General features: G+C 40.3%; 1 protein-coding gene across 1 annotated transcript; it reads left to right on the top strand.

Annotated features, from left to right (window-relative positions):
• Positions 1-382: 382 nt before the first annotated feature.
• Positions 383-25516, top strand: tmem266 (transmembrane protein 266). The gene is made up of 10 exons (XM_054620785.1): positions 383-396; positions 6311-6499; positions 15915-16069; positions 17606-17679; positions 18667-18723; positions 18927-19065; positions 19786-19901; positions 21047-21239; positions 24722-24784; positions 24879-25516. Exons 1-10 carry the CDS (start codon positions 383-385, stop codon positions 25514-25516), a joined length of 1638 nt encoding a protein of 545 aa, XP_054476760.1.
• Positions 25517-26283: the final 767 nt, after the last annotated feature.

Consider the following 26283-nt stretch of genomic DNA (forward strand, 5'->3'; position numbering starts at 1 on the left):
GAAGTTAGGACAGGGCGACTTCAGGAAAATCATAAACACTAATACTTCATTGATAATTTTGCATGCATATGTGTTATACTGCTCAACTGTAAATAGATATTTCATGATTTTGAGATTAAATGTTCATCCTTGCGAGGAAACAGCAGTTGGCAAAAAAGCTGCTCTGAAGCTTCCAATCATATCTCACAATCTTCCTCAGCAGATGGAGTTTGCAGATGATTTTCTTCATTATTTCCTTTTATTTTCCTTTGTGTAGTAACCACATTGTTCTTTTATATTTTCTATAGGTGTGGTATGAGCCAGGTCTCTGCAGTGGTGACATCACATTTCACACTTGGGGTCATTTAGTGTGGACATCTATTTGAAGCAACAAGACCTCAACATGAGCAACCCACAGTGAGTATAAAACCCGCCAGGGCCTTGTTTAATACCGTGTCTGAGAGAGTGTGAAATCTTAAATCTCTATTTATGAACACGCAGTCTTATGCAAAGGGAATCTCAGCGTGGAAGGATATGATTAGCAGGATGGGACCTGCATATTCTCGTGACCCTCATGCGAATGGCTTAAGCAGAACGCGGAGCCTCGTCCAGCGTCCAGAGTGAGAGACTGGATGGCCATCTCCAGTCTCCGCTGGCATCTCTTAGCATTCAGGAGGGATGTTCACTTGTCATCTTCTCTTATTAATAATTACTCTGTGTGTGGTCCCCCAGACAGCCCCTGCATTTTGATGACAGCGACGGTTGGGGCTAAGAGAAGGGAAAAGAGGGAGCAGGGGGAATGGAGTGGAGTGGAGTGGAGTGGAGTGGGAGGAGGTGGAGAGGAGAGGAGTGAAGGGTGAATGCAAAATGGGTTCAGTCAGCTGCATCTTCTGGTTAAAGGCACAGGATGCTGCTTCCAACCAGCTCTGTCCGGGCCTCAAACCAGCAGATTAGTGCAGTTGATTCCATTTGAAGAAGAACGCTGGTGCAAAACATCTGTAACCTGATAAGATAGAGAATTTGTTGACTGGTTATTAGTACAAAGGCATGATTTAATGCTGCTGAATGCCGGTGACTCTCTGTGACAGATGGGAAACTCTCGTGCAGAGAAAGGTCTTTGGAGTTATTTTCACCCCTGCTCTCTTGACTTGATGCTGCTGTAAATCCCCTTTTCTCTCTCTCCCTCTCTCTGACGAGCTGTAGCATCTCTGCTGTGGAAACAGTGGGAGGCGGGATGGGGAAATTATTAGATGCTCAAACACAACAAATGAGAAGGGATTTATCTTGCAATGTTCACATAACTATGTATTTAAAAAAGATATGTCTTTGTCTGTCTGTAGTTTACATTTAAAAAAGAAACGGTATGCAAAGAGAAAAAGATGAGGTAGTACTCTTCTTGTTTGTCCTTTATGGTGCTGTTTGTAAAAAAACAACAGAGCAAACACCAAACCCTGAGGAGCCCAGCAGCCTTGAAATGGGTCAGATTTACTGTAACTAACCTCTGTGTCACGTGATCCAGTGTCCTGCTGCTCTTAATTTCTCTCCATAATGAAAGCCCCTCGACAATCACTAGAATAAAGTCTGTTGATTAGTAGGTCACTGCTAAGCATCTATTGTCTCTGTTTATGTTCATAATTCAGATCTTCCACGTTTAAATTAAGTGTAGTTCACAGTTTTATGTTTATGTCAAATTTACGAAAGAAATCTATTGATGAACCTGTCTTGATAAAATCCTTTGGATTTTAATTTCGCTCAAATAATTTTTTTACCTAATAAGAGTCTGGTAATTATTTAGGCTATAATGTGTAAGGGTGTTAAAATGTTTTCAGTTGAAGTTTAATAAAACATCACTTTATTAAGTATAATATTGTTTTTTCCCCTTACTCAAGCATAAAACAGTCTAAGATAATACATTCAATCTCAAAATGTTATGGTTTAATATTCTGGCAATATTCTATATATTTTTCTTATTGTGGACAAATCCCATGAAATTTACCAAAACCAACAATTATCTGCTACAAATATTGTCTCTGAAGCTAAAACCTGATAGACTGTAATATATGTTTTAATAGACCTCTATTGTTGTCCAAAAACTATTGAAAACACATTAATGAGATGCCCTGTTGCTCAGTATGAAATGTTTCTCCATCATGATGAACCTGGGTACTGCAGTTTACTTTGAGTCATTAAATGTCTATTAATCCTAGGCTGAAAATAGTCTGCAACAAATGCATCATTCCTCCAGTCTGATTAACCTTCTGCGAAAAACAATGGTAGCACGCTGTTTTAGGAAATGACTTCGCCCCTTTTTGAATTTAAACTATGTATTTGTGACCCGTTATTTAAGATTTACTTTTTCAGTGGGAATTAAGTGGCAAAGGAGGTATGGGAAGTATTGAAAAACGGACAAACACAATGTTGGTGTAAAGCATTTTTTAGGATTTTTTTGACCATAAGAAAATTATAGAATAATGAAGGAATGAATAATAATAGCCTTTAAAGTGTTATTGTGTGTCCATATCCAACATGACTTGAATGCTGCTGATGGGATGTCTGCAGAGTAAATCTTAATTTTTCAGGCTTCACTATCCCTGCCTGTGAATGGAGGTTATATGAACATAAAACGACAGCAGAAGCATTTTTTTTCTATTAACAGTACAAAGAAAACTCAGAAGACCAACAAAAACACATTCACTCTTCATTGATGCAGTGGAATTGTGAACTCTGGAATTTCCCCTTGGACCTTGAAAGAGCAGGCATTGCCTAAAAGATCTGATCTTACAAATGTACCATTGTGCCGGGAGCTTTTGTCAGGGCTGCTGCTGCTGCTGCTGCTGCTGGGAAATCTGGACGGTGCCCATATTAGTGATTTGACACATTGGTTCCGCTTTCCTGATCATATCAGGGCAGTGAATTGCTGTGCAGCAAGTAGTAGCCAAGTGTCTGTACACAAACTTATTTGGTAAGAAAGAGCGGCTGGGATGTTGACCGCTGGCCAGAAGTACTGTGGCAGTGAGCGCTCAGAATGACAATGATACCGATGCCCTCTGCAAACCACCAGTTCATGCTGGGAAGGCACTTTTAAATCCACTGAGGTGACAGGAGCGGAGAATGTATTGCTCAGAATATGTGATTTAAGATATAAAGTAACAGGCATCAATTTCATCCCTTATCACCTTGATAGAATAGCTCTATACTGTTTGATCTTTGTTGTTGTCCTGTGTTGGAATGCATCATATTATAATGAACATAAGCTGTCCTTAATGTTTAGTTTGACTTTATTAACAGTTATTTATCCAAGGAAAGTTGTATAGTTGCACTGTAAAATTACACCTGAGTGCTGAAGGTTGAATGGCTGTGTGTAGGAAATGTTGGCTACAGTTTTACAGCCATTGTAGGGAATTTGAACGAAAGACCAGTCCCACTCGCCACATCTGCCTTTTTACCCCAAAGACTTATCTGCCAATACAATCCAGAGAAAAGTTGGGTGCAGATGTCTGTCATCTCAAACTTACCATAGAGAAAGTTAAGTTAAAAAAAATAACGTTATTTGAACAAATTGTTGAGGCATTTAAAATGTCCTGAATTAAAAGAAAAAGTTTCAATGAACACTGGTTTTAGTCTTTAGTCTTAACTTCACATATTTCCTAAACAGTCTCTATTTCAACCAACAGTTAACATGGCCCAGCTAAAGCCCTAGAGGTTAACATATTCCATCCTAATGTATCTTATGTCTGCATTTGAACCTCTTTTGTGTGCGATGGAGTAAGCATTCAGAGTAAAAAGATATAATATAGTTTTACTTTTTGTTGAGGTCAGCAGTATTGGACTTAAGTGGGATTTGAGTACCTTTCTCACAGACGGCTGCAGAAAACGGAGGCTAGAATAGATTACAAGTGAGATTAATTTAAACTCCAGATCTATGGAACCACTGAGTATTGCCAAGAAGATGTTCCTATAGAAAAATGTCCCAGCGCTCTTGTATGTATTATCAAGAAATATGTTACTGGGAGTCTCTCTTAATGGAGGGTGTTATTCGGTTATACCTCCTGAAAAAGGGCAAATGAGATCAAATATACAAAAAAAATTGTATTCAATGTAAATAATAATGATATTTTGCTTGTCATGTTGTGATAAATGGCATTTCACTGTTAAAGGTAGAACTGGAAAGGAAAGATAGCAGCAGGCGATTATATTTTTATATATATTTATTGATCACTGCACAGTGATTTATAGTTGTGCGATATAAAAATGCTGGGGGAATAACTATGCATCACTGTTACTTTGGAGATCTAATCCTTGGCCGTAATTGCACAAAATATAGGAAATAAACATCCTTCAAAACACAAAACGGGGTTTAAACCTACAGTACTCTCCAAAACACAAATTAATATTAACCCAAACTACACATTCCTGAGAACGAACCTCTGCATTGAATCAGGATTACCAATTAAAGTTGCTATTTTTGCGAAGTACCTGTATAATTACTATGATAGCTGTGCTGAATAGATGAAAAGTTGAGCTATAACCAGTTACATCTTAGTATTTTTCACAATAATATAATTTAGCATGTTAGTGCAGTCACAGCCTGTCGTGACTGTAAGAACAATACCATGTGTAATAAAATCAGACCAGCATTCAGAAGCATTAGCAAGTTTAGAAGCATATTTCTTTAGCCTTTCAGGCTTCATGATGAACCTTAGCTCTTATTCTGTATGGGTGCAGATTTCCCCTCCAGCCATGCATGCTCTATGTTAACCTTTTTGCTTCCTCTTGGCATTGCTAATATCACATGGCTCTGAAAACATCCCAGCCTTTAGCATGCTACTGGCTGTCCTTGCCTGCGTTGTTGAAGGGAGCAGGGTGTTCAGATGTGAAGCCTCCACTCCCTCCCCAGGATGGCAACCAGCCACTCCACTGGGCTCTGCACATAATGGCTCCTGGCCCACTCTGTGATTGTCTGGAAATGTGATTTTGATGCACTGAACAGTTTGTGTCTGTCATGACGGATTAGCGTCCTTGTTGCGGTTAGTCAGAGGTGCCAAGTCCACAGATAACACTGGGATGCACAGGCATTTCTGTGGCGAGCATGTTAATATATGGCCGTTTGACCCTCAGGCTAAACAACACATCCAGCAGGATACACATAGCTAAAAGACGAAGGGCAAGGTATTTAATGTAGTGAGGACACAAGAATAAGAGTTTGTGTTCCATCGCCCTACTGTGCCATTTTAAGTTGATATAGTTCAAGTGATTCTTGGTTTTCTGTGAGAATAACGAAATAACCTTTCAAGAGAGTCCATTCAACCACTATAAGTCAAGAAGTAAGTCATGAAAAAGACCTATTCTCTTTCCAGGCCTGCCTACATTAACTTTTAACAGGAAGGTGGGTCTGCTCAGTGATCTTCACTAACTCTCTCCTCCCACTTAGTTTCACCTCCAGCACAGAGGTTGTAGAATTCACCAAGCCAATGGCCTTTGTTCCCTCTGTCTTGTAATCAATGCCTTCCTCCACTGTTAAGCACTGGAGTTATTGATGTCTCCCCAGTGGCTGCACTGGGACAGCTGCCAAGCCGTGTGAGACTCCTGTTCCAGGGTGACTTCTCCTTGTCCGCTATTGGCTGAGCTTGAAGTATCATAGCCCTCACTACACATTTAAGTTTCAGGACCTCAGTGGCAGATGAAATTACGCTTTGTCCAGTTCTTCAGAATAAAACAAACCTCACGAGGACAGTACAGTGGATTTATCAAAATGGAAAAAACAAAGCTGTAATAAACTTATTTATGTGCTATCCACGTTTTTTTTCCCATTTGAAAAAATGTTTGGTTGTAGGATTATGCTGCTAGTTTAACATGTTTTATATTGATTTCAAGCAGCAACTGGTTTCCATTAATTTCATTATTCTGTCAAATAGTAACAGTGATGTTATTAGTCATTTTATTACCTGGTAGATACTCTGCGATTAGAAATGTAGACCAGCTTGTTATCACTTGCCAGGTAAATGTGCCCTTGTTAAGGGTGCCAGAAAACACTACAAACAAGGAATTTCACACCTTGTTTGTGTTTTCATTCATCAAAATTAAGCATAGTCCCAGTAGTTATTATCACACTCTGCTACCCGGAGCATTTCCCAAGTAGGTGAACTAGTTAATTCAAATAAACAGCACATTTCCGTACAACCTTGCACTGCTGAAGACTTAACACCACTAAACAAGGTGACAACATGCAGAAAAACAACTAGCTAAAGTATACTGAGGTAAAACATGACGCTCACAAACCATACATGACTCTGATGCTGCTCTGGTTGTGATGTGTGTTTGTGTACCATAGGGCTCCTCCCAAGGCCGGAGCCTCAGAGCTGGAGGTGATCTCCCAGCAAGTGGAGGAGGAAAACCAGTGTGTGGCCCCTGTCCAGCTGGTCAGCTTCGCCTACAGAGATTTGCCTTTGGCCGCCCTGGACATATCGCTGGCTGGATCCCAGCTCATTTCAAACCCAGACGAAGAGGACAACAGAGACGGGTACGTCCCACAAATCTACTCAGACAGCACCCTTTACCTTCTTTTATTGCTTGATAGTTTGACCATAGTCAGTAAAACAATTTCTAGTTGACAGATTTGGTAAGCCTGAAACAACAACTTGAGTGTGTTTGTGTAGAAAGAGAGGGACTGTATTCAAGGAATGTGAAGCTCATAAAAGTGAACACTTTCATCGTTTGAAGAATATCAAACATCACACATTTTGAGGACTCTGGAAATAAAAATGAGTAGCATGATTATCATTGAAATCTTTCTATAATTAATTTATATACTAAAGAGCCCGAAATATAATTACATATTGATTGATGTTCCTGATGTTGGCCATCACAGTTAAGAAGATACCAGAAATATGGTGTTGGGGACGTTGCGGGAAAGTGCTACATCCATAATTAAGGCAGAATCGCAATTACTACAATCTATAATCTACCCTGGCAGAGGAAAGCTCTGCCGTCACTCTCCCATTGCTAGTTATTGCACATGGTAATTACACCTGGCGTATTGAATCACCCTTCATTTTATATTAGATTCCGGGAGTCGAGGATATCTGGCAATGAATTTATTAGTGTCACCATGTTAAATGGACAATGTCTCCACTGATGTGTTCATTTCAGCTCAATGACACAGCAATTTCTCACTACCAGACAGGCTTCTGTTCATAACGTCGATTCCTGGCAGAAAACAAAGAGTGTTGTTAGCACTATAGCTTTCCTAAAATGTCAGAGCCCTGTGGTGGTGCTGTTTCTGTCCACAAGGCCTGCTTGTCCAGGGTTCGTGTTGTTTTCTTATCACCATGCTGCAGGCTCAGTACTCTCATGATAGGACACGCCCCTGTTAGAGCACCCCTGTAGCAAGTGTCCATGGCTCTCCACTCAGGAAGCGTGACTCACAACCCTTTGGCAAGCTGTGATGCTGGCATCCATGCAGAGAAAGTCGTCAAACAGCATAAGCTTAATTATAGCATCCGCCATTTCGCCATCCAAGCCCCGGTGTGTCGGCTGACCATGTCCGGCTGGACTTTGCCTGGTCTGGCCCGGTCCGGGCCGATGGCTCTGTGGGACGCAGGGCAGGGACAGATTGGTCCTGTCCCAAACACCCACTCTCTCATCGTACTTCATAGCTTTCTCACTCCGTCTTGCTCACAAAAAGGGGAAGAAAATGTGCACTTAGCAATGCCACAGCAGAGGGCAGAATCTGGCATCCCAGCAAAATGATCATCACAGTGGGCACTCTCATACGGCACCATATGACACCCTGGTCCCATAGAGTTTGGCATCTTGCAGTGGAAAAGTCATGCAGTGTCAAGACATGTCTCTGAGGGATTTATCCAGTCAACAATGTGAACATTCTTTATCACGAAAGTAAGTCGACATTCATTCTTATCATAGAAACGCCTTCCTCCCGAGTCCAGGAAGCAGACTAGTGAAAACAGTGTGCAATCTGTGACTGTTGCAGCATGTTCAATGAGCTTTTTAGATTGGAATTCCTGATTTTCTGGTCACAGACATTCCAGGACATACCTGTCATCACAGTTTCGTACACACACTCGTCTTTTGGAAGCCCTCTTGGAAATCGCCGGCTTGTCGCCACAGAATCTGGCTGCCTTTGTGACTCATTTGTGTAACATCAGAGGAATGACAGAAATGCCATAATGGCAAGGAAATTAACTGACTGATTTTCTTTGCTCTGTAAACTATTTTGGTCTTGTTTACTTGAATTTGTCATCACGGAGACTCCTCTGCATTCTGTAGGCTAATTTTAGCACTTTTGTAAATGATTGTGTACAAGAATGTATAACCACGTTATTGTATTGCAGTGACTCTGTGCATTTATTTTGGTGCTTAGCAGGTTTGTTTTCTCAAGCTACAATAACTTACATTCCTGAGAAGGTTTTTTTTTATTAAGTTATGACATTTTGGGGACGCGACTCTATTCTGTGGTTGTAGATATATGAGCAGCTGAGCACTGATTTCAGTTCGATCATAAATATGATTATTGTTTAGTTTGTAAAGTTTATATTGACCTCTGGTTTTGTTTGGATCTGGACATGGTAAAAGGAAAAGCATGAAGGTGAAAGGAATAGCTATATATCAATGGCCAGCGATGGGATAAGTAAGAGATCCCTGCTAAATCTTTCCATGATGAGGCCTTGGTTTTATTTTGTTACATATGGTTATGAAAAAATGAGCTGAAGATTACACACCAGAGGTGCGCATTTAGTCTTGCATGCCAGCTCCTCGTGGCTCTTTATCAGGAGACGTGGGCGATTATGTAGGAGGTGGATGTTCTTGCGGTCTACAAGGGGCACACGCAGTCCTTGCATATTCTGTGCAGTAGTGAGCTGGATGGAAATATTAATAGATTTGGCAGCAGCATCTTCTCCAGAACTTGCTGGAAAGTCCAAGATTAGGATGGTGTGATTTCACGTCCACATTTGGTCACTTAGGCAGTGTCTTATTTATATTATTCAAAAGATTCTGTCAATTTAAATAATGGATAATATTTTTGCAAACTGCAGAATGTGAGTTTTTTAAGTGGATATGAATGCTTTGCTGTTTTAATTAAACTGTTGCAACCTAACCAACATAATATACCTAAAAGACATGATGATTACTATTAGTGACAAAAGCTGTTTGTGCGTGCGTAAACTCTTAAATTATTTGCTATTTTTTATTATTTAAAATTTAATTATATAAATCAAAGGGTTATTTTCAATTTTCAAAAATTAGTTTTGGCTGTCAACATTTTTGTCACCAATAACTCCCTTCAATAGTCATTTCAGAATATGTTGGAGATCACAGAATACTCAAAGAATTTGAATAATTATTTTTTAATTTAGACACCGCACATGTACATGCAATTCAACTTTACTGGTCTAAATGAAGGTGCAGTAGTAAGGAGCTGTGGTGAGATTTTCTTCCACCTTAATCCTGACTGTATCTACCAGCCCGGACCTAGTCTCCGTGCTTCACATCCTGCACTTGTCCTGGGTTATCATACCCAGATCAGCCCGCTGACCACAGCAGCAGCAGCAGCAGCATATGCCGTTGATCTCCAGGGGCCAGGCTGAGAGGTGTGAGGCACTGCTGTAATGACAGATGGTTCATATGGGTCAACCTGCCGCTTTGACTGGAGGAGAGGGGAGGCGGAGGAGATAAAGAGAAGGATGGAGGTAGGACGACACTCCTCCACACTTTCATTCACAAAGCTGCAGGCTGCAGATCACAAGAAAATGGATCCATTTGATGAGTGCCCTATCTGTACATGTTGGACGGTGTTGTGGGATTAACCCTGTGCCACATTGCATGGCGACAGCCACACTTAGCCAATACAGTGTCTGGTGAAATGTTGGATATTAGATAATCTTAAGTAAGCCCAGGCCAGCCTAGAGTGAATACATTACTCAACAGTGCTCAGACCTCACCAATGAGATTAAAGTTCTCTAGTCACTAAAATGCATTAATAAAGCAGTACGTCAATATATACATAATCATACCTAGGTTAACAACAGCATAATGGAATAAAAGATCTAGACTGTAGAAAATAGCACTGACGGACCTTTGCCAGAGTCTAGTATGAATCTTGGCAGCAGCGATATTTCATGGGGCTTTGAAACCACAGCCATACTATACCTGTTCTGTGTTGATGGATGTCTGAAAAGAGAACAGGATTTTTCTTCCCCCCCACCCCACCCCCCGACTCTATTTCAAACCCACAGAGGAACAGTCCTCTCCATCAAATTGGCTCTCTTGCCTGGCACCATGTGCGACACAATAGATGACATTTGAGTGCAGGGTTTGAGGGTTTGTTAATATTCACAGACATGCAAAGTGTGAGATTGCTTTTTAGGCTGAGAGCGAGAAAGATCAAGTGTCCTGGTGAAAACCCATTTATCAGGGACAGCTTGTCTGCTGCTCTGCACATGGAGCCCCATCCATCTCCATTTGCTTAGTATCTGTGGCCCATTTCTCTGGCGAATACCAGCTCAGAGTTCCTTTGCTAGGTTGTACCACAGAGTTGGATGCAAGGAGTGCAGAGATGTTAGCTGATTGCGCTTGGAAACCAATGGAGAGGGCTGTTTATACTGGAAAGCTGCCTGCATTTTCAAAAGACATTAGAAAAAGTTTACCTATTACTCACAGGGAATGCTTAAGCCTAAAGTTTGTTTATTGGCATCTTTAATCGATTAGGCCTTTTCATTTAATTTGTTAATTTTCAGCAAAAGTGTTCCCCAGGCATGAGACTGTGAGAGATTAATAGCTATGAGACGTGGAAGTAAAATGCACAATTGATTACCTTTGATAACTTCACTCTGTTCAGCATATTTATTGCTTAGCTGGTTTTCCTCTCTCTGGGCCTCTTTTCCTCTTTTGGCTGTGACAACACAGATGACTCAGCAGTGGTTACACAGGAAAGGATTTAGCCGGTTGTTATGCTGGCATTTGTCTTGATTTCCAAGCAATCTAGGCAGAAGCCCCACCTTTGCTTTCTCAGGAAACAGAAGCTCTTGAGTGAGAAAAAAAAAGCATATCAGGCATTAAAGGAAATGCCTCTTTCAAATGTCTAAAGTAATTTAAGGGAACAAGTGTAATGTTGAGTTTGAATAGCCCGAACGGGATGAAGTCCTCCAACCTCTGCTGTTCAATAGCCTGCAGGCGCACAGTTGTGGTCCATTTCTTGCCTGCCCAGCCTGCTGAGTTCAGCAGATTGGTGTGAATTGGTAGAAGTGTATACTGGAGGAACCACAGGGCTATATAGTTATCAGTACAGAGAGAAAGTAATTGAGAGGAGACAGAAAACTTGAGTCAAGTAGTAGTATCATTTTAAAATGCTGCCAGAGTAGAATCTGACATTGTCCCGAACACCTTCAAAGAGGATGTATTACATTTAAAAGCACTTCCACAGTCAGATTAAGATCTTTGTTTATCAAAATAATCTATAAAATGAACAGAAGTACTTTTGCCAAAAATATTTGGGTTATCATTTTTGATGGCCTACCTGCAACCCAAGATAAATATGAGGGCTCACAAGATTATAATGGTTTAGGCATTCCATTTTTTTCTGACTTTTCTATATATATGAATTCTTTATACTTTCACCTATTCAACCCTCTAAAAATCCTTCAAATAAATCAATCTGATTGATGTTTTGAGCATTAAGCGCCACATATAGACACTGCTTCATTTTGAGGGGGGCATGGGCAAAATATGATGGGATCTACTTTAGGGGGGCATGGGCAAAATATGATGGGATCTACTTTATTGAAATGAAGAATTTGATAAAAGAAACCCACCTAAAAATAATTTACATATTTTCTAACAAAAGTCAAATTTTCAAGTGTGCTTGAATAAATGATTGGCCACAAGGCACAGTGAGAAGAGTCTTGGTCATGTAAAGATTTTTTTTCGACTCATAGCATGATTAATCATTTTGGAAGCAAATGTAATTGAGTGAGAGCTGATTTGCTGGAGTTTTTCACCAAAATGTGCTCTGTTGTAAATGTGCAATCAAGACATCAATCAAGAGTTGCAATCAATTATTTAGAGGCCTTGCACAGCAGTGTCGTTCAGAGCGACACTATTTTAGGCCTTACTTTGCAAACATTCTGAAGGAGAGGTTGGTATTTGCAGCTGTTCATTGCTTGTGTGTGTGTTTGTGTGTATTTGTGTTTCAATCAATACCTCAGACAAGTTGATAGACTCTTTGAGACTCATTACTTCTGAATGAATTTTTTCCCTTTGCAGCCCTTCCCTTTTCTCTCACTCAACGTCTTAACTCACAAACACACACACACAAACAGAGCACCACCTCTCTGATTTAATTTCCATTTAACAAGTACCTAATGAGTGTACATTGTATTTTACTGCGGCTCAATTACAGGAGACAGTATAATGAAAGAGATGCACCTTGTGATAGGCTCCCCACCTCACTGAGAGTTACTTAGCCGGGGCCGGAGCCAAAGCTCTGTATTGTCTGTGTGAATGGGCCCCAACAGAGCGACCAGACACCTTCCTCTGTGCCAGTCACTCTGCCTGACGTCTCTGTCAGCTCTGTCGAGTCTGGCCATTCGGCTACAAGGACCGCTGCAGCCGGCGTCATGTACAGCATGCCTTCACTTCCATCTGAGGCCACTATTGATCGGTCTCATGATCTAATCCCCTCGCTCTGAGCTGCTGTCGAGCCCACTTCGATCTTCCCTCAGTACTGCAGCTGCCGGCCTGTTGGATGTCTTTATGAACCTGTCCACAGCAAACGCCACCTTGCATCTCTCATTTCCTCTACACATTGCTCTTAACACTGTGTGTGTGTGTGTGTGTGTGTGTGTGTGTGTGTGTGTGTGTGTGTGTGTGTGTGTGTGTGTGTGTGTGTGTGTGTGTGTGTGTGTGTGTGTGTGTGTGTGTGTGTGTGTGTGTGCTCTCGTGCACGTTTGTGTGTGTGATGTTTGCCTGTGCACACATCATTTTGCATTTCCCTCAAGGTATTGTATCAGATCCTCACATGCCGTGACCCTGGGAGAGAGTGAGGTGATGTCCTCCCTTGCCTTCCTCCACCAGTGAAGCAGCCTCACTTTCTCATAAATACTTCAGGTCCTCAGCATTCAAGGTTTAAAGTGATTTTCCTAAAATTAAGTTTCTGAGCTTGGAGTTATCCATCACTGCCATTTACTCTGCTTCCAGACAGGGTTTTTCTTTACAGGTTTATTAAATTAATACCTTTTCTGCCTGGCTTGTGGGAGGGTTCTGAATGAATTATTCCACACAGTATGAGTTGAATCATGCTTTTCAGTCCTGAAGGTAAGTGAGGTGTCTCTTGGAGTGTGTGCTGCTCATTCTGTCTTCTAAATAATGGTCCGCAAATGTGCGGTGACTGTGTGTTAGGCGTATCATTAGGTAAATTTTTCTTTTTCTTGGCTCTCCTCCACTGGCAGATGGGGTTTGACTTTGTTTCTTGGGAACAAATCGGTGCTGGAGAAAGTCTCTATGGTATCTTCTAATGATACCATTACCCTCCACCACCTCTTGGTCACCCCAGGTGTTGAGCCCCTAAACTGTTGGGATTGGCTGGTACTGAGGGTTTCTGCTGAGTGCACCAGTTAGCCTCTGGGAGAGCATTGACAAAATATGGCCGAGCTCCAGCCTCTCTGCTGACCTTGGTGAAGGATGGAGATGATGTGTAGCCGTGCTACACCTGAGGTTCAGCTGCGACTGTAAAATTACATCACTTACTAGAATCCCCTCTCTCTCTTCCTCACTGCAACAGTTAACTTTTATTATATTTAATTATGATTTTTAGAGCTTTTGCCATGATTCCTGTTCGGCAAAGTCATTTCTAAGAAACCAGAACGTAAAGTGCCCAAACTCTCAATGATAAACCCTCATAGTACAAGTACAGCTTCACCAGAGAGTCGGTCATTAAACTGATTTTATAGTGAACAATTTGGGTAATAAATGTACCGTTCACCTTTTGTTGTCTCTTGGATATACAGCAGAAACAACGAGTCAACCAGAACTATCACGTTCACAAATCTTAGCAATTAACTTCTTGAGTGCTGAACTGTTTTGTCCATTATTCCTTTTGGTAATATTAACCTATAGGATGATGGCCAAAATGACGACAAATAAGACCCAAGTTAATAAACTGCAATTGTCCTTTAACTCAATCTGCATCTTTCTCTGTTGTTTATTTCTCATTCTTCCTTCTCCACCTCCCCCCTCTTTCCTCCCTGGCTCTCTCTCCAGTTCACTTTTGGACGAGTCCCAATGCCTTTGAACCAGCTGCACCCTGCTTCCTCTCTGTGTTAGCCTTCTTCATATTGAACTGATTCAAGAGGAGAGTAGAATAAATTGCATCCTCTTTTGTCCTCTGACAGACATTGCCACTAGCTTTCCTCTGATGGGGGACAGGTCACAACAGATAGCTGCTTTTTTCAAAGACACCTACTGCCTTTCTCAGTTTTGCCCCAGAGAACGGACAGCAACCCAACAAACACATACCCCTTCCTTTTTCTGCTTCTGCTTTTCTGAGAGAACATCTGAGTAAATGAGAGGCAGGGAAAGCCCTGTGTGCCTCCTGGAAATTAGTTATTATTTATTGACCATAAATCCCCAGGAGTCTCAGTCAGTAAGTATCTGATTGGTGGAACTTGAAGTGGAGAGGAATGGATTGAATGGATTTAAGGCAGGTCCCACACTCGCATCTTCAGAACCAATGTACCTGGACAAGGAGCCAGCACATGAGGGACACCAGGACACTCCAAACTAAGGGAAAATAGATAGCAATGTGGATAAAGGTGTATAGAGCAGTCACTGCGTAATCAGTGGAAGAAATGACATGTTCTAGGATCAGGAGTTATGAGTGATGGTCTCTCAACACCCAGCCAGCCAGGTGTGATTACATCTTCCAGATGGTGCACATGCAGCCTCACTGTCATGCCAGGAGAGCTACATCATGCGGTCAGCCAGCCAGCTAGCCAGCAAGCTACTCAGTCATCCAGGGCTCAAACAAGAGTAGAGCCAGTGAGCTAACTACCAGCCGGGTTGTTAGCTAAACAGTCGCCCAGATGGGCATTCAGCTACCTGGACAGTTTTCTTTTTTTGGTTGTGGTTAGACTCTAATCTAACCACAACCACACTTTATTATAAGGTTATAGATGTGAAACACTTCTAAACAAAACCAAGAGACTATAAGACCATTGAATGATCAACTCCTCTATAGATGTTCTGATATTTCAATGTTTTAGCGCTATATACACACAAGCATGTTCGGATAGGAAGAAAGCAAACTATTTAATGCTCAAATTAGGATTACAACAGACGTCATGTAATCCGTTTCCAAAAATAGGCAAACAAAAACTAATGGCTGCTGCAGTAAGTGTACTACCCTGCCTGGTGATGTACAAAAGGAGAGCTTTAACAGGAAGTGGAGGGTTGCAGTAAGGTCAAAACAAACGGTTATATAGGGAGACAAGGAGAAAAAAAGGGGGGGAAATATGACAGCATGAATTCATATGAATTACTTCATACTAATATATCATCTCAGTGCCAGCAGAACATGTATTTATGCTTCCCATCAATTTTAAGAGAGTGAATTAATTTCAGCGTGCATGCTCTGAATATGTATGCAGAATAGTGCCCTCTGCTGAGAAATATTCAGAAGAACATTGACTGATAGAAAACAGAGCAAAGTCAAGGTTGAATACACTACATGATTTGTGTATCTTGACGTATCTTGTGTTTTATTGATTTGACCTTGCATGCTGCCTGTCAGATCCGCACTCTGTACCAGTATTACATTTTGAAATAACACCACAACAAGACCCACCATTTATCTTTGCACAAAGAGATCCTCTAACCACATTTTCTTCCCCTCTCTGTCTCTCACCCCCTCTCCCCCTGCTCAGGTCGAACTGGCTAAAGCCATGCTGTGGGCGAAGGGCAGCGCTGTGGCAGGTCTGTCTGCTGTCGGCGGGCTTCAACTGTTTCCTGGTGGCCTGTGTCATTCTGGTGGTGGTGCTGCTAACGCTGGAGCTGCTCATAGACATCAAGCTGTTGCAGTGTGAGTGGTAGAAAACAAGACGGTGTAAAGCCACCTGAGATTCAATATTATATTATAAGGAAGGGTTTTTTGGGGACAGGATACTGTTGAAGTGGCTTGTTACACTCATTGTTTATGGTCCTGGCTCTCAATAGCATTTTGGAAGAGGGAGAAAAGTGCACTACTCAGGACAAATGTTTATAAATATCTATAAAAAGGCATTTGGTCACTGCATTGACTCCAGATCTACAATATGACCGAGTAGTAAGTTTACAGGAACTTTATTTTGCACAAAACTGCAGATATATCTTGTACTCTTAATAGTGTTCGACTGAGCTGCAGTTTGAATGGAATTTTCTTTTTTCATAAAGCTATAAAGCAAATAATGAAAAAAAATATATATACAAACATTTTTCTCACAGAACAACAAAAAGGTGAAGGTGTTTCTTTAACTAAGTATAGGCACCGTTTAGCTGCACCTGGCGATATAATGCAGATAACAGCTGTTACCAATATACTCTAAACACGCAGACGCCTGCCTTTTGTGACAAGCCTTTTTTATGGCAGCTAATCATAACGTGTGTGTGTGTGTGTACGTATTTATGTGTGTCTGTATTTGCATGTTTGCATATTTGCATATATACATGTATATTTGTGTTTGTATGTATATATATATGTGTGTATGTGTGGAAAATGATGTTCTGTGTACACAAATAGATGTACACAGAACACTTATGTGAGCATGTGCAAAAGGTCTACGTTTAACTGTGTAATGAGCTTGTGTCACTGATGGTCTATCCTGGGACAAGAGGCTCTGATCAATCATGATCTGGGGAATATAATCCTCCTATTAGTATTCAACAGTTAACACAAAACGTCAAGTGGTCGAAATACCACTATGACTCATGTCACCCCAGTACTGCCTTCATTTACATCATCTGGTATTGTGGAAAACGTCCTCATCTATTATAAGTGGAAGGTTAAGGGGTCATACCTGATGTCGCAGAGCTGAGATGTCATTCCGGCAGTATCCAATTGCATGTTCCCCTGGGACTGACTGCCTGACTGACTAGACGGGCAAAACAAAGGAAAAGTAAGACAAATTCATGAAGGGATATTAGGGAAGAAAGAAATCAGGCAATACAGAGTTGGCTGGTGGATGAATGTGGGGAGGACTTGAGGAAGATGAATGGACTAATAGACAGATCACTGAACATGGCAAACGCAGACAGATGGGGGGAGAGGTGGAGCGTGAAGAGAAACGCCTCAGCTGACAGCCGAGTGCTGTTTCAGGCTGTCCACAATTAGCCTGATGAATAGACGGAAAGATACAGACACATGCATGTACAGTATGTTTTGATTGCTTCGTATCTATGTCTGAGCATTAATGTATGCGCGTGTGCATGAATGTGCTAATTCTTTTCACATTGTCAGTGTTACGCAGCAGGTTAAGGCTCTTAGAAACACCATCAAAAAACAAAACATACATCTTTCACCACTTAATGTCACAGAAACTGTCCTTAAAAGTAACCAAATTATTCTGTTTTATTCTTACAGTTAATAATGCATTCCACTTTGCCAGCATCATCCACTGGATCAGCCTGGCTATTCTCTCTGTGTTCTTCACGGAGGTGAGTCTCTTTATTCCCTGTGCTCAACACAAACGCAGTCTCACTTACGGCTGATGCAGCGGCCTGTCGATTAATGCTATGTTGTGCAGTATGTGGGGCCAGTAAGGTACAATGACAAATCCTCATTAGAAATACTAACAACACCATGAAATGCCCCGTTCCCTCTGTCACAGCTTGATTATATTTTGATTAGTAGAGGTTAATTTGTGTACGACTCTATTAAAAGTGTACTTAACAGATCAGTATTCTGTAAAAAAACGTATAACTATTGTTGTTAAAGCTGGCACAGCTGGTCCCTCTCGGGTTCTTTGATTGATCCGCAGCACAAACACTTTAAAATGCAGATGGAGCTTTTCTGTTCTGCTAGTTTTAAATAATTTCTAGGCCTCAGGTGCGCTGTATTGATTACCATTTTCTTTACAGCCAGCCACATTTGTCTTAGTTCCTTACACTTGACCACCCCACTGCTAACTTTTGTGTAGCTGGAGTTTTACTTATCAATAAAAGCAGCCTCCCCCCCAGCCCCATCCACACCCAGTGATACACTGAAGGAGTAGAAACAGCAGGGAGGCTGATTTCTGCTTCAGTGCAACCTTGAAAATCTGAAACGAGGATGGAGGCTAGGGGATGGCAGAGGAGGAACAGAGACAAAGGGAGAGTTGTTTGCTCTCTGCAGCCCCTGCTGTGTCAGCAGAAGGAGCTAAATGCAGTGAATCTAATTGTTTGGATGAAATCCTATCGCGCTGCCTGTGATGTGCATAAATATGATGTCATTGATGAATTACCAGTTGAGGGATGAAAGAAATGTGAATCGCAATTGCGAATGCCTTTTACTGGGACTGTCAGGTTAATTATTAGGAATTACTACCCAGTATGCTCAGCCTCCATCATCCAGTCTCACTCTGTTTAGCTCTCAGTGTTTTCTTCCATCGCACCCTGTGTGTAACCTGCTCTCTGTCTCCATCTCTGTCCCTCTGTCTGTCTCAGACGGTGTTCAGGATCGTGGTGTTGGGGATATGGGATTACATAGAGAACAAAGTAGAGGTAAGCTCCCATGGGTCCCATTAGTCCTGTTACTCGGGGCTCCTTTCACTGCAGTGTCATTCCCTCAATGTCATACCACTGTGGAAGCTACAGACATAACAGTTGGTGTGTGTGTGTGTGTGTGTGTGTGTGTGTGTGTGTGTGTGTGTGTGTGTGTGTGTGTGTGTGTGTGTGTGTGTGTGTGTGTGTGTGTGTTTTCTCAGGTGTTTGATGGAGCTGTCATCGTCCTCTCTCTGGCCCCCATGGTGGCCTCCACAGTGGCCAACGGCCCCAGCAGCCCCTGGGACGCTATCGGTCTCATCATCACACTGCGCATCTGGAGGGTCAAGAGGATCATTGATGGTGAGGCTGGGAGTGGCTGATGTCCTTTATATCCTGTCCTTTACTGTCAGGTCACAGAGATAGATACTGCAGTGTGCTCTCTGCGGTATCAGCTACATTCAATATTGAGGTTGTTTGCTCAATTATTTGTTCGTCTTTTTTCTTTATTTTTCACCAGGTAGGTCACCGTCTGTCGTAACGAACCCATGACTCGAAGCTCAAACGACAGCTGTTACATGCAAATTATTTTTAGCATATAGGTGCACACAGAGTATTTATTTATTAGGAGGAATGCTTTTTGAACAGTATTGCTCCCCCTTGTGGTTTTTGAATTTAGTACAGTACATGTTCAATGGGATTATACATTGTGTTTAACACAATGCAATAAAACACTGTCACAAACTAATGCTTTATAGTTAGTTCAGTCTCGGTACAACGGTAGCGTCGTTTGCAGAATCCATTGTGCTGTTGTTTTGTCTACCTTGTGTACAATATGTTAGTCAAAGTCCTTTGTCATGTGCCAGTGAATGTGGCAGACTTTGTTTTAAACAAAACAGTGGTTGACATGGATATTTAGAGAAAGTGTGTGCAATAATACACTATCTGCAAACTCCACTTTTGGAGGGGGAATTATTTAATTTAGTCAATGTAAGATTTAGTTGAAATTAAGATTGACAAACACAGGATTAACTGTTTCTTTTGAAGGAAAACTGATTTATATTATCTATCCTATTGTTTTAGCCTATGTGCTGCAAGTGAAGGTGGAGATGGAGCTGGAGATCCAGCAGTATGAGAAGGCCAAGGCGGTGAGGGAGGAACAGCTGGACCGTCTCACCCAGATTTGCCAGGAACAGGCAGTATGTCCTTTTATCTTTCTCATATATTTTACCTCACAGCAGAGATGGGGACTTGGACTCCAGTCACACTTAAGTCGCACATACAGTGACTAAAGACGTTAATTAGAGTTTCCTCTCAAATAATTGAGACTTGACTTGAATTTGCAATTTGGACGTGAGCATCTCTTGATTTGAGAGGCTAGAGGGATGTTAAGATACAGTTGATTATAAGCTGTCACTATTTGGAAATTATTACATTACATTAATTATAAATAATATTTTGATTGACATTAGTCTGTATCCCTTTTTAGGGCCAAAATACAGTTATTAACTTAAAGGAAATTCTTCTTTGTGTTATTTTTATATTGCACTGTTTAAAGTGATCACATACCAAAAAAACGAATCAATACTCATTCCATATGCAATGGATAAAGGAGTGGTGATAATACAATAGATGCTTTGAATTCCTTAAATATGGCTATGCAATCTTCTAAGCAGACGAGATGGTATGCAGCGATGGTTTTACATTTTTTACAACCATAAGAGACTTGAAACAACTCAGATTTGCATCTCTGCCTTCAAGTCTACAATGTATAGCTGCATGTAATCAGCAGAGGGCAGCAAAGCACTATGCAAGAAATAGAAAGTACTTATAAAGGCATAAAAGATGCCTACAAAATGTATCCTAATTTATCACTAGATAATACATTTACAGAAGTCTTGTGGATATCGGATAGCCAGCGCTGTGCATTATCTCAAAGCAATCTATTGACTACTTCACAATTTGATAATGATAGTTCTAATATTGTTAGTAAGTCATATTAGTGAGCTGAAGAATAACTTTGACTTTATAAGTGTGACTGCAAGTGCATCCACTGAGTGCTCTATATTTCTCAAATGTCTGCCCAGAGGAAGAGAACAGTCTCTACTGTATTTCCAAGCGTTATACTGCAAATGTTAGAAAGGGTGGAAATGTGCTCTTTGGCATAAGCTCAGTGTATATGTAAAGTCGAACTGTGATGCAAGCAACATAGCAACATATTACAGCAAATAAAATGCTTGGACATCTAGTAGATGGCATATTAGTGAGTAGAATATACAGTTCTGTGTGTTGTTACTTTGAGGAGTTTTTTCCAGTCATCCCATTTGTCCTTCTTTTGTTTCAGTTTGAAATCAGGCAGCTGAGGGCCCACCTGGCCCAGCAGGACCTAGATCTGGTAGCAGAGCGTGAAGCAGCCATGCAGATCCACCACATGTGGGGTAAACAGAGCAACAGTTTCCAGGAGGTGGATGGACTGGCCTCTGGGGCCTCAGAGCTTCGCGGGCCGACTAAAGCAAGAGAGCCTGGAGGGCCTGCAGGTAACCGTCTGGAACACCCAACGTTATTGTATTGCAAGCTATCAAAGAAGTCTTTGCACCATGAGGGAGGATCCAGGCTGTGCTTTATATGGCCACACAAAGTGGATGGTTGATTGTAGACACTCCTCAGTGTTTTGAGCCTTTCAACATAAGGGATGGTTGAAACGGTAGAGAAGGATATATAAAAAATAAATAAAAAAACATATCCTGATTATACGTCAATATAAATACTGGTATTTCATGACAGCCCTAGTCATTGTATGGTATGTAAACAAAAGGTCATAGTATAGTATGTCAATAAAACATCATATGAAAATAAGTAATAAAACGTCCTAGTAAAGTATGCGATAAAAAGTCATAATATAATATGGCATAAAAAGTATAGCATACCATAAAAATGTCATAGTATATTGTCTTAAAAATGTCCTAATATAATGTCATAAAATCTCATAGTATCTTATGTCAAAAAAGTCATAGCATAGTAATGTCATAAAAATGTAAGGTTTAAAAACTTTATGACAGTCAGTCAGTCATAAAACATTGAGTATAGTGAGTCATAGAAAAAAGGAATAAATCCTAATATAATATGTAATAAAAAGTCACAATATGATGTCATAAAATGTCATAGTGTTGTAAATCACAAAAAAAAAAATGTCATAAACAGTATGTCATGAAAAGTCATAAAAAGTAAATATTAGGTAAGTCATGAACAAAGCATAGTATGTTATAAAAAGTTAAGGTATAAAAAGTCTAAATTTTGTATAGTTTAGTCAGTCATAAAACATTGATTATAGTGATTAATATTATGGTATGTAAAAGACGTCAAAGTATAGAATTTAAGTGAAAGTCATAGCATAGTATGTCATTAAAAGTCGTAGTATAGTATGACAATAACTCATATTATAGTTAGTATTGATATAGTAAGTCATAAAAAGTAATGGTTTAGAATGAAATTAAAAGTAATTGTTAAGTAAGTCATAAACGTCGTAGTTGGTAAGTTATTAAACATCATAGTATAGTAAGCATAAAAAAAATTGGGATAAAATGTGATAAAATATTATGTGAAAAAATGTCATAGTATAGTATTTTCGAATGTAATGTCTTTAAAAAAAATCATAATATAGTCTTTATAAAAATCATAGTATATTTTGCCAATAACAGTAATAGTATAGTAAGTTTTGTCATAAAAAAAGTAATATTATAATATGTCATTAAAAGTCATGGTATAGTATTTATAAAAAGTAATGTTGAGTAAGTCATAAAAAGTCATATGTCATAAAAGTAATAGCATATTATGTCATAAAACATCGTAATATAGAATGTCAAAAAAATCACAGTGTAGTATGTTGTAAAAATTCTTGGTATAATATGTCATAATAAAGTAAGTCATATTATAAAATGACATAAAAAGTATTTTTTTGATATGTAAAAGAAAGCCATAGTATAGTATGTAGTTTAAAGTCATACTTTAATATGGCATAAAAAAGTAATGTTATAGTATTTCAAAAAAGTCATAGTATTGTATGTCTGTGTATTATATGCATGAAATAATACTAATATATTATGTAATAATATTACCAATATATGTCATAAAATGTCATAGTATAGTTTGTCAAAGAAGTCATAGTATAGTATTTTTTAAAAATCATAGTATAGTATGCCATAAAAAGTCAAAGTGCAGTATGTCACAAAAAAAACATATTGTAGTATGTCATAAAAAGTCATAGTAAGGTACATTATAAAATAAAAAGTGTAATAAGTCATAAAAAGTCCTAATATAATATATTCATAAAGGGTCATAGTAAATTATGTCTAAAAAGTCACAGTATAGCATGTCATAAAAAGCCATAGTTTAGTATATCATTAAAAGTTGTGGTATAGTATGACAAACTTGTCATAGTTATGTATGTAATAAAACATTAAAGTACAGTATATCATCATTTTATTAATAATAATATAGGTCTTTTTTAAAAGGTCATCATAGATGATATAAAAATCAATTTTTATCAAACTACTCATTATAGTCCATATTATGGAGGAACTCCTTGCTGACTCTGTAATCAAAGTACTCATTACATACAAAGCTGCAGTTTTCAATTCTTCAGGCTTTTTTGGAAGATCAAACAAGGAATCCTTCCTCATCCTAAACAGCAACTCTCATCAGTCAGAAATAAAACAACACTGATAATATTTCAAAGGAATGGAACATATGTATGGTAGACTTGTTTCAGTAGACCTTTATGGTTATTGAAAGTAATGGAGAAAAAATATAAATTAGCACAACATATCCCTGCAAAAACCAGACACCTCTGCAAATAGGAGCTCTGAATCTCCATGCTGGGCTGTAGGACAGAGTATTAATAGTTTCTGTCCTCTAGTCAAAAGCCTTCGTCTCACCACATCAATATTCTGGTGCCACCCCGAGATGGACTATAAACTGTTCAAACACTGACAGGTCATAACTTAAAGGACTTCAAGCAGCAAAGCGCTGTCAGTGCAGGTGATGCCAGGGCTCAAAACACTGAGGCTTTTGCTTTATCAAATCATGAATCATAGTGCGACCTGCCATACATTCTGAGCCACAGTGTTTCTAGTCAGACATCCTTTTAACTGGGGCTGCTCCTTATATACATGTACTCGTGTGTTGTTGATCATCTGGAGATGGTCCCTGTCACAACGTGTCCCCTCTCGGGATATTCATAAAATGAATACGTGAAACCCAAACACAATTGAATGTAAGTCGTCTAACAGTCCTGTGGGACCTTGAATAGCACTTAAAGGAAACACTTGGACTGATTTAGGATCTGGGGAACACATCCACACTAAGTGTTTCTCATTAATGCTTAAGTAATTATTTTTTTTTAATGATTCATTAGTTATTTTAAGATATTTATCAAGCAAAAAATTGCAGCAATTTATCATTTTACCTTTTGAAAAATGAGGAGCTTCTTCTTAAAGTGATGAAAATAATTTGATGCATTCCTATATTTAGGCACCATGAGCTTTCCAGGCAAGATTTTACTTTTAGACCCCCTATTGAGCAATTGTAATACATTTTTTATAAAACATAATTAATGTAGTTGAAAGCAGATGTACAGTCAGAACATTTTAATGTATAGTATTTTTCAGCAATTATTACTTCTCATATTAAGACATTTTATATTATTACACCTGTGTTTTATTATATTATTATTCATTATCTGTTTACACATCAACCTCCACTTATGGGTGCCCACAGGAGGAGATATACTTATAAACAATGAATTGAGTAAATGCTAAATTATAGGATTTATAGGTATGTTGCTCCTTTCGATTCTCTAACTATAACCAACTTGGATGGATTCTAAATAATTCAAAAAGCTACTGATTGCTCATATGGACTGTGAAACACTACCTGTGATTAACTTGCAAATTCACACTGGATTCAGTTTCATTGTGTGTGTGACAAATTACGTCAAGTGTCCATTTTTAATCCTCTTCAGCTCACCACGGTCAGGACGACATGAACAACTACATCAGCCAGTACTACAGCGAGGCGAGCAGCGGTGAGCATCAACCAGATCTTTCTTCACTCGTTTCCAAAGCCCATGAAACGACACAATTTTTCACGGCCCTGTGCGTTATGTTCTGTTCTTGTAGATATGGGGATCCCGGACCCTGCACGGGTCATCACCACAGCAGCCATAGATGTGCACCTGCCCAACAACCCCAGCCATCTTCCCTCCTCGTTGGTGAGTGCAGACGCGGTGTCGTCCAGTCGCTTGCAGCGCACCGGCAGCTCCGTCAGCGAAGCCTCCACCACCACGGTGTCCCGCAGCAGCTTCAGCATCCGCCAGCACAGCATCAGCAGTCACACGCTGGGCTCCACCACGGATTGCAGCTCCACGGTGCGCGAGGCCTCCACCTCCACGGATTACAGCGACCAACGCTGCTACCCTCCACCCTACAGCAGCCCTCTGGCCCTGGGCCCTCAGCCGCGGGGCAGTCCCAGCGCCGTGATGCAGGAGCTGCTCTCCTCTCTTTCTGAGAATACCTGTCTCACCCAGAAGGTCCTAGACCCTGTTAACCTCAAACCACCCAGCCCGGCAGGTTCCACCAAAACCAGCCCCGAGCTGGATCACAGGGTCAACATCTACAACAAGAGGAACCAGGAGAGCAGAATTGGGCTGCACTCCAAGCCTCTCATCCATCTGCAGGGCAACGAGCCTCTTCTAGAGGAGAAGTACAGGATGATGGAGCCGGTAGACATCCCGGTCAACCGTCTGTCAGAGACATAAGACTCTGGCCAACATGTGGACTTCACAGGACTCGCTCTTCAGATCAACTGCAAAAATGAAACGCTCTACAAAACTCTGGTGTTGTTGGGAGTCACTGGCACATAAACGGTGTCCGTCATCCTCTTTGTACTGCTGGGACTGAGAGGATGAACTTGCCAGAGCAGCACAAAAACAGAGGGCACGAAGACTTGAGGAGGCAAATGTGTTATCAGGCACCACTTATCAGGAATTGACACTCACAAAAACACTTTTTGAGTATTATGAAAAATTTTACCAAAAGAAACCAGCAACAGGGCTCGAGTCCTAACATTTTCAGAAAACTGGTTTGCTTGGGAAAAAAAAAAATCTGGCTTTTTATATATTAAGTTGTTTGATTTCTAGGAGGTGAAACCAGTGAGGAGATGATGCTGAGGGCTTAGTTACTTTGATACACTTTGTAGGAGTTGGAGATGATGAACAGATGAGATCATGAGGGCCACAAACTGTGAATCAAACTTTCCACAAGCTACAAGGCATGGATATATGACATGTGCAGGTGTGTCTGCTGTTTTGATAGTCAGTTTAGTGTCTCCAAACTCACAAAGAACAGTCCTCTTTGATGGGACTGCTGCAGGGTACATTGGATCAGTCGCAACGTCTTTCTAATCTTTGTCTTTCTATATTAGCAATGTTGACATTTTTATCTTGATTCTATGAGAAGGAAGAGTGTGGCAGACATTTGACTGGTGGATGAATTAAGAGAAGAGTGTTTTAATCCAGGTGTCATG

This window comes from Anoplopoma fimbria, chromosome 19 (genome assembly GCF_027596085.1).
Source record: "Anoplopoma fimbria isolate UVic2021 breed Golden Eagle Sablefish chromosome 19, Afim_UVic_2022, whole genome shotgun sequence".
Taxonomy (NCBI): domain Eukaryota; kingdom Metazoa; phylum Chordata; class Actinopteri; order Perciformes; family Anoplopomatidae; genus Anoplopoma; species Anoplopoma fimbria.